Genomic DNA, 13,028 nt, shown 5'->3' with positions numbered 1-13,028 from the left:
TGAGGTGATGAAGATGGGAGTACATCAACTCTACATCCTCGCAGGCCAGCTCGTTTTGTAAAAGATGTACCTGAGTTATTATCGGTCCCATCCTTGAACTTTATTGGTTTCAAAACATTGGGTTGCCAGTGAAACATTTGATTTGTGAAATCAATGGTAATAATTTGGTACTGGCAAGGTGTAGTGTGAAAATGGTTGAAAATCTTCCCGTTAAAGTGGTAAATTGCAACTTATCGAGAAGTATCTTCTTTTTATCAAAATAATATCATCGTGAGTATCCCATATCATTAGTTTTGAATTGATTACATGAAGTTTCTTCTAGCTCTGTTATTGTAGTTCCAGATTTTATGCATTCTACAGCAAATTTGGCTTAGAATCGTAAAACATTATAGCCTTATTTTTTTTTGTTAATACTGAATGGTTGAACTTTTTTGTGTTGTTAAATGAGCTGTGCATCAACTCTTTCATCTTGAATTTGTCATACCACTGCCATTCGTAATATTATTACTAAAATGAAAAAATAATTTACGGATCTTGGTAGCCAATGCTACTTTTATAAACTAAGGACAATTCCTTAGTTTATAAAAAATTAATCATAATAATTCATTTATCACATTTGAATCCATGTTTCATTGATTGCTAGTTAATCAACATTGAATAGAAGCGTTTGTATCAAGAATATAGTTTCCGTTTACTACTGTGCATGTAAGCTGTCATGGCAATTTGATTATATGATATTATTTTCAACAGATAATCAAGACCTTGTACATTGTTGTTATTAATTTTATAGTTTTTTCTTTTATAAAAAGAAATTATATTTTGTTTAAGGTTGGATCATTTTATTTTTCAGGTTATTTACCCACAAGTCAAACATTTTTGTAACATGTCTGATTGTCAGAAAAATGTTTCAAAACCTACTGCGAAAAAGCCAATATTTAAACCTCCTACATTTGTTCCACCAACTTCAACAAACACTGTCAAAGGTGGTATTAAATCTAGTACTACCACTACAACTAAAAGTGATAATGTAATGGTGACTAAATCCGGTATTGTCACTAACGATTATTCTGTTCTCAGTAAGAATAAAATTAAACCAAAAACTGATGAAAAATCTAAGGTATTTATTGTTATTTATTTTAATAATACTTAGTGCATGTATCTAGTGGAATATTTTTCTCTTTCAACTCTCCTCAAAATATGTTAATTAACTACTAACAGATTATAAAATAAATTCTAAAGAGTAATTCATTAAAATGAAGGTAAATTTGCAAAGTTTTTCTTTTTATACGCACAATGTGTTTAACTTTGCAGATATGATAGAATTCAGATGATACTCCATTTCATCCCATATTATATAAGAATCTACGGTTGCAGCTGTGATAATATATATTAAAGTGACATGAAAATATTCAAAACAGTATTTTTCATGAATATGAGAATTGACAAGAGTTGTCTTTGCTTTAGTGAACATTATAGATAATTTTTTCTCTCTGTTGATTAATTAATTTACATCATCATAATTTGCTAGTAAATTTGTTCTTTGTGAAGTATTCTTGAATTTAGAATCTACAGCTATAACAGAGAAGTATACAGATTCTTAAAAAAATTGGTTTTTTAGTTTTGTGCCTTAAAGAATCATTATAATAAAAAAAATTTCAACAAAATAATAAATTTTAATAAATAATCTCCAGAAAAAGTTTTTACTTCTAATGCTCCCAAATCCAAAAAATCTATTTTGTATCAGATGGACATTTGTTTGTATGTATGTATGTAGGTAAGTCTATATTTGATTTTTATAACTTTGGATCCTGTTGATGAATTTTTTCAAACTTCGTTGACAGGTGTTACCTTCAGGAGGAAATTGTGTAATAAATTTCTGCAAAAATTGGAAAAATCTGTGTTATGTTTTGGCTGAAATAAAATTTCAAATCTTTACTTGGGGGATACTTTAGCAAAAATTTTTCATAGAAAGTTGAAGTTTCTTTTATCAAAGTCATAAATTACAAAAAAAATTATTTAATATTCACCCCCTCCCCAAAAAATGAATTAATAATTTGTGCTTCCTTTTACAAAGTCAAGGGAGTGAAAAACTGTGAATGTGAAAAATGCTGGTTTTTAGATTTCAACAGAAATCTACATTTTGACCATCCCTCAATCCATTTTGACTAGTTTCAGTATGACGTCTATACGTAAGTACATTCATATGTATGTTTCTCGCATAACTCAAAAACAATTAGGTGTAGGATGTTGAAATTTTGGTTTAGGACTATTTTAACACCTAGTGCTGTGGACCTCCCCTTTTGATTCCAATCGACTGAACCAAAAGTGTCCAAAAAAGCCCAAAATCCAAAAAAAAAATTGGATTTTGGACCTTTCTTAATTGCAGTAATAACCCCCCTCATTGAGAGCTTTTCAATGATATATCATAAGTGGTACTTTCATTGGTTCCAGAGATAGCCAAATAAAAATAAAATTTTTTTTTTTTCAATATACTGATTTTATTTTTAATTATAGAATAATTTCCACTTACTAACTATTTTTATTATTATGTCTGAGTGCTTTCGGAAATTAATCCATCATCAGGGACATTTATGTGTTATGGAATAATTATTTCCTTCACAAATTAATATATTTAATGAATTTTGAATTTTTTAAAAACAAAAATTATAAATACAACAATTGATCGTCAAAAGGTCTACTGTCGACGTTGTCCATCATGTCAGTATGAAGCTCTCAATTGTTGTGTTTGCTAGTATGAATCAGTATAACCAATCTAAGAATCAATATTATTATTTAACATTTGTTTAAATAATACATCATTATCAAATTTGTATTATTTAAGTATATGTAATTTGTTTCAATCATATTTGTTTTATGAAAGTTACTGGAATATTCAAGAATATAAATAAAATTTTCTGGATTATAATTATGATTATTTTCTAAGATATTTCTAGCAAAATTGGATTGTTCCATATTTCCCTTATTTATACAATTAATGTGTTCATTAATTCTGATCGAAAAAGATTGGTTTGTAATCCTGATATATTCCAAATCACAACTTGCACATTGTAAACTATATACTCCCTGTTTATCTAAATTAGATTTATTGTTATATTAAGTTTTCATTGTATCCATTAATTATAACTATATGTTTGATATAATCCAATGTTTAATTTTATATTGTTATGTTTTAAATATTTCATAGCTATATTAAGAATTAAACATCAATATTTTTTGATTCCAAGTTTGAAACGAATTATGGTGCCCTGTTTAGTGGGTTTCCTATTTATATCAATACCCAGTTTGTTAGTATTATAGTTTTTATTAATTTTTATATCTAAAAAATTTATGATAATAAATTCTCTTGAGGTCGAGAAAATAACGGCATGAATTTTTCACTTGCCATGAGTGCTGCGCAAAAATGTTCATTTTCTGTATGGTCCTAATATTTAGAAGCGTAAATAACTGTTTGGCTAATTTTAATCATTAACCTATTGCCTTGCTTGCAGTGATAAGATTAATGTTCATTCTTCTGTCAGAGTTGATCAGCAGATCTGTAGTCATATTTAATTAATATAACTTTAATATTTAAAATCATTTTATTAATTAAAAGGACACAATTGTTCTTATAAGACTGTAAAATCCTAACCTATACACTTGAAAATATCATATATCATGACTTGGTATTGTATCAAATAGATTGCAATAAGAGTGTGGTGTTCCAAAATTAACTTACAGTCAGAAAGATCTAACCTCATTTATTTTGATGATTATAATTTAATTCCTTTACTATTAGTTATATGAATTAAATCAATGAATGGGTGTAAGTGAGAGAAAAGTCAATAAGTATAGTGGATTGACACATCTGATCATGATACAAAATGGTACATGTATGCATTGTGTACTGTTATAGATGTATAAAATGGTTATAATATCTTAAAAGTATTAATTATATATATATTTATATTTATGTTGTTTTTTCTCTAGGAGAAAACAACAAAACGTCCTGATTTCCAGACATTTGTATCAAAAGGTAAAGAAAATATTGTTGAGAAGACTATTGGAAGTGAAGATAGGTCTGCAAAAAAGGGGGAAAACCTAAAAAGGTATTTATTATTTTATTTCAATTAAAGTGTTTTTGTTCATGTGTTCTAATGATAATGTACATTTAATACTGCTCCATTTTAATCAGTATTAATTAGACTGCTTTAAGCGAATCAGAATAAATAAATTAAATTTAATCATTTATTGAGTGGTGGCATTTTATTCTAAATACAATAATTCTCAGAATATTTTAATAGTAAAGTCTATTTAATATTTTATCGTTTAGTTCCCTATCGCCGTTACTTTTTAATCTTTACATGGAACTAGCAGTTAATGATGTTAAAGAACAATTTAGATTCGGAGTAACAGTACAAGGTGAAAAGATAAAGATGCTACGATTTGCTGATGATATAGTAATTCTAGCCGAGAGTAAAAAGGATTTAGAAGAAACAATGAACGGCATAGATGAAGTCCTACGCAAAAACTATCGCATGAAAATAAACAGGAACAAAACAAAAGTAATGAAATGTAGTAGAAATAACAAAGATGGACCGCTGAATGTGAAAATAGGAGGAGAAAAGATTATAGAGGTAGAAGAATTTTGTTATTTGGGAAGTAAAATTACTAAAGATGGACGAAGCAGGAGCGATATAAAATGCCGAATAGCACAAGCTAAACGAGCCTTCAGTAAGAAATATAATTTGTTTACATCAAAAATGAATTTAAATGTCAGGAAAAGATTTTTGAAAGTGTATGTTTGGAGTGTCGCTTTATATGGAAGTGAAACTTGGACAATCGCAGTATCTGAGAAGAAAAGATTAGAAGCTTTTGAAATGTGGTGCTATAGGAGAATGTTAAAAATCAGATGGGTGGATAAAGTGACAAATGAAGAGGTATTGCGGAAAATAGATGAAGAAAGTAGCATTTGGAAAAATATAGTTAAAAGAAGAGACAGACTTATAGGCCACATACTAAGGCATCCTGGAATAGTCGCTTTAATATTGGAAGGACAGGTAGAAGGGAAAAATTGTGTAGGCAGGCCACGTTTGGAGTATGTAAAACAAATTGTTGGGGATTTAGGATGTAGAGGGTATACTGAAATGAAACGACTAGCACTAGATAGGGAATCTTGGAGAGCTGCATCAAACCAGTCAAATGACTGAAGACAAAAAAAAAAAAAAAATGGTTTAGTATTTAATGTCGAGGCTAAGAGTCCAGTTTAATTCAACAAAAATATAGGACCTTAATGTAGTCCGGCTTAATCTGAAAGGATTATCATGCAGCCACCAGACAAAACACTCTGTGTTGGGTTGATCTGTAGTCAGCTCTTAGATCACAATAAAAATGCACTGATTTTCTCAGTGTTCCTGGCTTTACCAAACTGGTTTTCTCAAATTTTTCATCTACTTTTTCAATCAAATTCTTACTGGCAGCCGGCTTCTATGGTCATCATCATGAATGTCGTTGGCCATTTTTTTTTTTAAATGATTGCCACCACTGTCTTACTTTAGAATCGGTTCATAAATATTTGGTCCATAAATTTCACAAATTTGTCTTTGAATTTTAGCTACAGAATTGTATTTTGTCATCAAAAATTGGATTACTCTCATATTTCACACTTGTGAGAGATCACAAATTGCAGCACTCATTATTAATAGATGAATATAAACAACTAATAACAAAATGACTAATTTATTATTGCTAACAGCTGACTACTGATTGAAATAACTGAGTTACACAAACGCCATCTGTTTACATCATGTATGTAGACAGCCAGTTCAAAACACATCTTACTTTAAAAATAAGTCTGGTATTATTACTAGAATCTGAGTGCTGAAGAGATCTTGTAGTAAATGAATTTGATGAATAAAGTTGATCATTTTTATTTATGCGCCTTTATTGAATTATTTATAAATAATTATGTTTTCACTTTTTTGTGCTTATTTTTAGGTTTTATCTGCGAGATCGTTGACCGATGCAGAATATGATGAAATATTTACTGCTGCTATTCAGAGGTCGTTTACATATACTAGTGATGAGAAATTTCTATCTAATGATAACAGTAGAGAAAACTCTACATTTTTTGATGGACCAGACTCTTCTTCAACAACTGTAATTTTTATTAAATTTATGTTCTTTCTTTTCTTGTTTTTTAGTTACCTGTAGATGTAGTTATAATACAACAATAATTTTTAAAACTGGTAATCTGATTACAAGATTTATGAGTAACTGTGTTTTAACAATGATTTAATGTCATATCTATTTATAAAACGTAGTTTAAAAAGGTTGTTGAAATATTTTTATTTTATTTTACGAAAACTGTATTAATGATTTTTTATTATATTGCGGTTAGGGAAAAAGTTTCTTCGTATTCTCCCAGCAGATGACTTTAAGATCACATATTTCTGGTAATATTAATGAAATCTGGTAACATTTTAATTTGGTGTTTTTTAAAAGATAGCAGCATATCACTGAGTACTTTTAAAAAGATTATGATTATATTAGTATATTTAAAAATTATTGTGTTGAAAGGAGTGAAAATAATAATTAAACGAATTACAATACATTTTGAAATTTTATTACAAAAATGAGAAGAATTGATGAAAACCAGGCTGCTAAAAAAATTGTTGTTATTTTTGGACATAATGTGATATGAACATGGAATGAAATCGAAACATTTTTGAAACTGCTCATTACAGATGATGAAAATGAATGGATCGAAATATCAATAACATATGGAAAAATTCATGGGTTGAAGCATGTTAAAACTCTGCAAATGGTAGAAAAGCAAGAACTGATGCCAAAAAATTGTGGTATCACAATTTTTGCCAGGAATGTGTATATGATGAGATTGAAAAGCCGTTGTTCACTGGTCAAATGATTGACCGGTGCTATCAACGACTGAAAAGATTACACCAAGCAGTTAAGATAAAGCAGCCAAAATTGATTGACTGGAAAAGTGTCTTCTTCCATCACACCAGTGCCAGACATCTTTGGTGATCCATTGAAAATAGTGAAAGAAGCTTGGCTAGGAATTTCTGATGCATTCATCATATAGTCCTATTCTTGTACTGTCAGACCACCATTTATTTTGGTCTCTATAGAACTGTCTTAAATAATATAAATTTGGCTTCAGAAGAGATCTGTGATGATCACTAGTCCCAATTTTTTCATCAGAAAACAAGTTTTTAGGTTCTTCATTTGTGTTTTGTGAAGATAGTCATTGTTAACCTGGTTGGTATCAATTTTCTTTTAAAATCAATCTGAAATAAGAAATATGTCAAAATTATCAATGTCAGTCTGGGAGAGTATGGAGTGTTCTACATCTTAGTGATAAATTTTATGTGAGGAAATAAAATATGTACCCTATTCACTGATATTTTTTTCCCTTCTATTGACAGTCGGTTCTAACTGCTGAAATGCTGTATTCTCTCGGGTTATTGTTTCTGCAACAACAACCCACAACAGCTGCTATATCATAAAACAGGGATTGAAGGTATATTTTATAATGATCTCAAATTTAACACCAACTTTCAGAAATTATATATGATGTGATAGATCTTGTGGCATCACAGCTCAAGAAGAAAAGTGTAAATCAATCAAAGAATCGAGTATGGTTTTTTTATGTTTTTCAAAGTTGATGACCAGAAACCTCAAAAACCAAAAATAAAATGGTGGGGGTAATGTTCATATGTACTTAGGTGGTGTGTATGTACCCATCGGGTTGGTCTAGTGGTGAACGCGTCTTCCTAAATCAGCTGATTTGGAAGTCGAGAGTTCCAGCGTTCAAGTCCTAGTAAAGCCTAGTAAAAATCAAGTCCTAGTAAAATTTTTACACGGATTTGAATACTAGATCGTGGATACCGGTGTTCTTTGGTGGTTGGGTTTCAATTAACCACACATCTCAGAAATGGTCGAACTGAGAATGTACAAGACTACACTTCATTTACACTCATACATATCATTCTCTGAAGTATTATCTAAATGGTAGTTACCGGAGGCTAAACAGGAAAAGAGAGAGAGGTGGTGTGCATGTGTGTTAACATATTTGAAGCTAATAACTTTTGATTGGATTGACTGATCTTGAAATTTTTTTGCAGACTTGTGTATAGGGGGCAATTTTTTGGTAAAATTTTGGAGTCAATATTTCCAGGGAGGTTTTTTGGAGGTCATTTTCTCAAAAACTTGCAAACATAACCCCACTTTATTTTAAGCTTAGTATGTGTGTGCATGCTTATCTTACCATTTAAAAAAAAAAAAAATTGCCACATATTTTCCCCTTTCCCACAAAAATTGAGAAAAGCTATCCTTTTGTTTATTGCATATTTTATATCAATTTTTTTTTTAATGTCTTCTTAGGCATAGTAGTAGTGCAAGTGACCCCAAAGAAATACTTTGGTAGCAATATTGATGGTGGGGAACTAATCAAAATTTAAAAATATTGATTTTATTTTTTTCAAAGCTTTTTTGGATTATTTAAACTTTAATGTTATTAAAAGTTTAAATAATAAACGTTTAGTAATAATATTACAATAAAATTCATCATAATTCATCCCCACTCCCAAAAAAGAAATCTTAGGCAACATGAAATATTTTGTAGTTTCAATGTTTAAAGTTTCAAGTTCTTTTTTAGTTTCATATTAAGCCCTTAACTTTTAAAGGAAAAGGTATAAGTAGTGAAAAAATACAAGTATTTTAAAAATTCAACGTTGGTGAGGGTTGTTTTGAAAAGTTCTCTGCCCGACAAAGAAAACAAGGTTCAGAATATTTTTTTATTTTTCAATGAAGTCACTCCTGCAATGTTCGTAAAAACAAATTTGTTCAACTGTTCTAAATAAGTGGTTTTCTCAGCTTTGACTTTATCGTTTGAATTGAATATTCATCCAGCGGCCCTTTTCTTCATGTTTGGGAAGAAGTAATCAGTGGGAGCCAAATCTGATAAATACACACATGTAAAAAAACTTTGAAGTGTAGATCATGGAGTTCTACAGCAATAATTTGAAACGTGTGTATTTTTTTATCATGGTGAAAGAGAACTTTATTTTTGGCCAGATGTGGATGTTGAGTTGTTTGTAATGTCATCAAGTTCATACACCTTCAGTCAGCAAACATTTAATATAGCGTTGGTGATGATTTCATTGGCCGTAGCAGTTTTGGTTAACCCGAGTGTTTATCTTGAATGGATGTATGAGGCCACATTTAAATTTGCAGCTCACTTTTTATTATTGAAAACAAAGGAAAAATCGTTTAAAGTGGTCCATTCCTTTTTTTTTTGTCCTTGGGGTTAATCTTTTAAAACAAAGTACCTTATAACAGGTTGAACTTTCATTTTATCCATATGTCAGAAAATGTTTGCTTTATTTGTTTTAAAAAAGAAGCAGCTAAACACCACCTACACATCTGAAAATTTGCAGCATGCAAATCGTGCAAAAGATCTTTAATGATTATGAAAATCTATATAGATCTATAGAAAACATCTAAATGTATACTGTTTGATCATACTTGACAAACATTATACTAATTTGGTCATATTTGCACAGTCTCTGTGTCAGGCCTACAACTTTCCAAAAGTCTGTAGTATCGTATCATTACAGTTAAATGCAAAATATACAATTTATAAACAGAAAGGGCTTAAAATGAATTGTTTCACATAGGAAGAAATTGATTAATTCATTGCTTTACACTGCTTTTAAATTTCTGTTATGCGACTGTGATGCTTGTAAAGCATGTGAGATACAAATGGTGTTAGGATTGATTTTTCTAAAAGTAATGATGTTCATTATACAATTTCTATGGTAAATGGAGCATTCACCATGAATAACTTGTAGGATTGAACATTAGTTGTATCTCAGTAGTTTAATATAATAATGTGACATTTCAGCTTGATGGGGAAAAAATGGGAAATTGCTTCATTTCTCACTTTCTTTAATAAACAGTGTTAATCTTGGAAATGGCTCTGCCATTTTTATAGTGACTGTTCACATGTCAAATTGTATAAACTATTATGTTTACTGAACCTAACCTAAAACATGTACATTTTAGTAAGCATTTTAAAATGTTAGAAAATTTGAATTGCTTAAGGTTTATTTTTATTTACTTGTTTTCACAAATAATTTTTATCATATTTTACAGTGGAATCTCACGACGAAAGTGTAATAATGGAAGATAGCAGTGAAGATATAGTATCTAATTCTGATTTAGATACTACATTTGATAAGACAGTAGATATTTTTGAGAAGAAAAAGAAAAAGAAGACATCAAAATTGTCACATGGTGAAAAATTAAGGATGATTTGTGAAATGATGAGTCCTTGGGGAAGTCATGCTAGTAATAAATCACATAGTCAAAGTTCTTCACTTAGTACTCGATTGATTCTGTAAGTTTATAAAGTATTTGTTGTTTTAGAAATGTTAACATCTGTTATTGAGTTTGCCATAATTACTCAGCTGCCAAATTTTAACTACACATCTAAGATGGGTGAAAATGTATTAACACCAAATTTTCATGTAATCTAGACATGTACGTTCACTTGAGATGTTCAGAATGTAAATGACTTTGTAAATCTTTTTTTCAACAATCTTCCAAAATGGTATCATGAATTTTCTCAATGATTACTGATGTTTTTATCTTATTTGGATGATCTTTGTGCGATTCCTGTTTTGTGCTTGTCCAATCGTGTTTGAATCCACCAAATTGAAAGATAAATGGTTGTTTTCAATGGTATATCTGTAAAATCATTACTCAGCAAGGCTTAATTTCTTGAGTCAAAGATTTTTTTTTAGTGGTTATAACTAATTGATCAGCTCTTATATTATTAGCTATTCTTCAGTGATATATGTTTGAATTCCTGGGAGTTCCTGAATGCACCTCATATAGGGTGTCCTACCTTACTAAACAGCATTCTGTGTGTGCATTAGCTTAGCATCAGAATGTACTGATCACTAGCGGAAAATCACCATTTATTAGTACATGTCTCGTGTTGGTCAGGTGTATACTTGTAATATTATTATATAATGATATACCGTATATATATATATATCTGTATATATGCAAAATATGTATTGAAGTTTTGGGAAAATTTAGTATTTTTTAAGCAGATTTGAATTTTCAGACGAAAATAACAAATATCTCGAAAACGGCAAGTCCTTGCGTTCTGAAAAAATTTTTTGACCCCTGGACGAGTACCCCATCTGTTCACAGTGGTACCCGTTGGATGATAATATTTTCAAGTGTCCCTGGGGTACCATTCAGAAATTGGGGAAGGGGTATGATGGGGGACCTCCATAATATCTCTGCAATCGCTCGTCCAAGCTTGAATCCTTATTCTGCATTTTCATCCCTATAGATTTTTTCGTAGCACAGAAAAATTGTTTGTAAAATTAATTACCCTCAGTGATATTGTATTCTTATTATTTTTTAAATATATTTCTTTCACAAAAAATACATGACGTATAAGCAACCTTAAAACAATCTCTCAATTTACTAATAATAACATCAGCATTGTAGCTGTTTGGAAAGCCATCATCATATTTTTAATATAACTTAAAGTATTTATACATATAACGTTTTCAAAATAATGATATTTATTTTTTAATATTTCTATTGAATAATACATTTTTTTATTAGTGCTATCAATTTTTTATTCTAGTCATTTCAAGATTCTGAGGAAATCATTTCAGAAAATTTGAACAAAAAAGTATCAACAACTCTTTCAAATGAAAAATTATCTGAACGACAGATTAAATCAAATAATTCTAATCAAATAATCAAACCAACTATGGTATTATATGAGAATAATAATAACAATAATAATGATATTGTTTCTGAAGAAAATAATCAGATAAAGGATTCAAAAAAAGGTACTACTAGTGTTAAAAATGATAAAAATAAGAGTTTGTCAGTGAAGAATAATGAAGTTATGAAAAATCCAAAAGATTCAACTTTGAAAAAGAAACTTTATCGCATAAAAATATTAATGATATTCCAAAAGTTCAATGTTCATTAAAAAATAAATATAACTCAAATAATAATAATAATGTTCAAAATGAATCAGTTGCGTCATCGTCATCAAGCGATAAATACTCATGGTCAGAAGTTAAGAAAAGGTTCTATCAGCCACTTCCGTCAAAATTTAAAAATCATAAAGAATCTTTAATGTGGTTAATGAAACTGCGAGACGTTGGGACTTGGGTAAGTTGTAATTTTATATTACTAAGAATTTACTATTAAGGAAGCTACTTTATATACGTATGTATAAAAGGTACATCAGCAAAGTAGAAAATTTTGGTTATTCATTTTGGTTGCGGGGAGCTAAACTTGATGGTATATTGTCAGTCATTTAATGCATTTAATATTCTTTGTTAAATCGTTGTATAAAAATGGTAATTCTGCGACAACTTTACAAAGGTTATTTTGAAATCTGTTCAATATTTTGTGTCATGAGCAGCTACTGTCTGTTCATGCAGTTAACTTATGGTTTAAAACATTGTGGAAACCAGGTCAATATTAAATTTTAAACTTGAAGGACCAGCACACTGATACTGATTGAAAGTTCAAACTCCCATTACACACAGTACAAAATTTTTTTGTTGTCATTTTTCTGTATTTTTTTTTAATTAAAAAAATGTAGCAAGATGCGAATGTCAGCTGGCAACCATATGTTTGTGATGATTAGTTTTTAGTTTTTGATGATTTTAGTCATATCATTTTACTTGGAATCAAATTCTCCATAGATTAGGTTTAAAACTTAACAAACTTTTTAAAACATTCAACAAAGTTATTTTTACACCAGACATAAAATAGTGTAAAAATTCATAAAATAGTGTGTTTTTACCCCAGATTTCTCAAAAACTACTAAAAATACAGTTCCAGGACCTATTTTTTTTTTTCAATTTTTAAGTTAGATTTCATGTAAACCATAAAATTTACCTCATTGTTTTGGTTCCAACAGTTACAGAATGGCTTAATTTTACCAAAGGCACAGA

At 29.5% G+C, this 13,028-nt stretch overlaps 1 protein-coding gene across 1 annotated transcript in view; it reads left to right on the top strand.

The window, feature by feature from the left end:
• The window catches only part of LOC142332808 (dynein axonemal heavy chain 10-like), a 54,193-nt gene extending 41,993 nt beyond the window's left edge, over window positions 1-12,200 (top strand). The window contains exons 10-14 of the mRNA XM_075379423.1: window positions 851-1,117; window positions 3,988-4,106; window positions 5,995-6,156; window positions 10,177-10,420; window positions 11,693-12,200. Of these exons, the coding sequence (XP_075235538.1) occupies window positions 851-1,117; window positions 3,988-4,106; window positions 5,995-6,016 (408 nt within the window). The 3' untranslated portion in view covers window positions 6,017-6,156; window positions 10,177-10,420; window positions 11,693-12,200. The remainder of the gene's footprint in view (window positions 1-850; window positions 1,118-3,987; window positions 4,107-5,994; window positions 6,157-10,176; window positions 10,421-11,692) is intronic.
• Window positions 12,201-13,028: the final 828 nt, after the last annotated feature.

This window comes from Lycorma delicatula, chromosome 12 (genome assembly GCF_047948215.1).
Source record: "Lycorma delicatula isolate Av1 chromosome 12, ASM4794821v1, whole genome shotgun sequence".
Taxonomy (NCBI): domain Eukaryota; kingdom Metazoa; phylum Arthropoda; class Insecta; order Hemiptera; family Fulgoridae; genus Lycorma; species Lycorma delicatula.
Note: the sequence above shows the minus strand (reverse complement) of the source record. Positions and strands in the feature narration are given on the sequence as shown.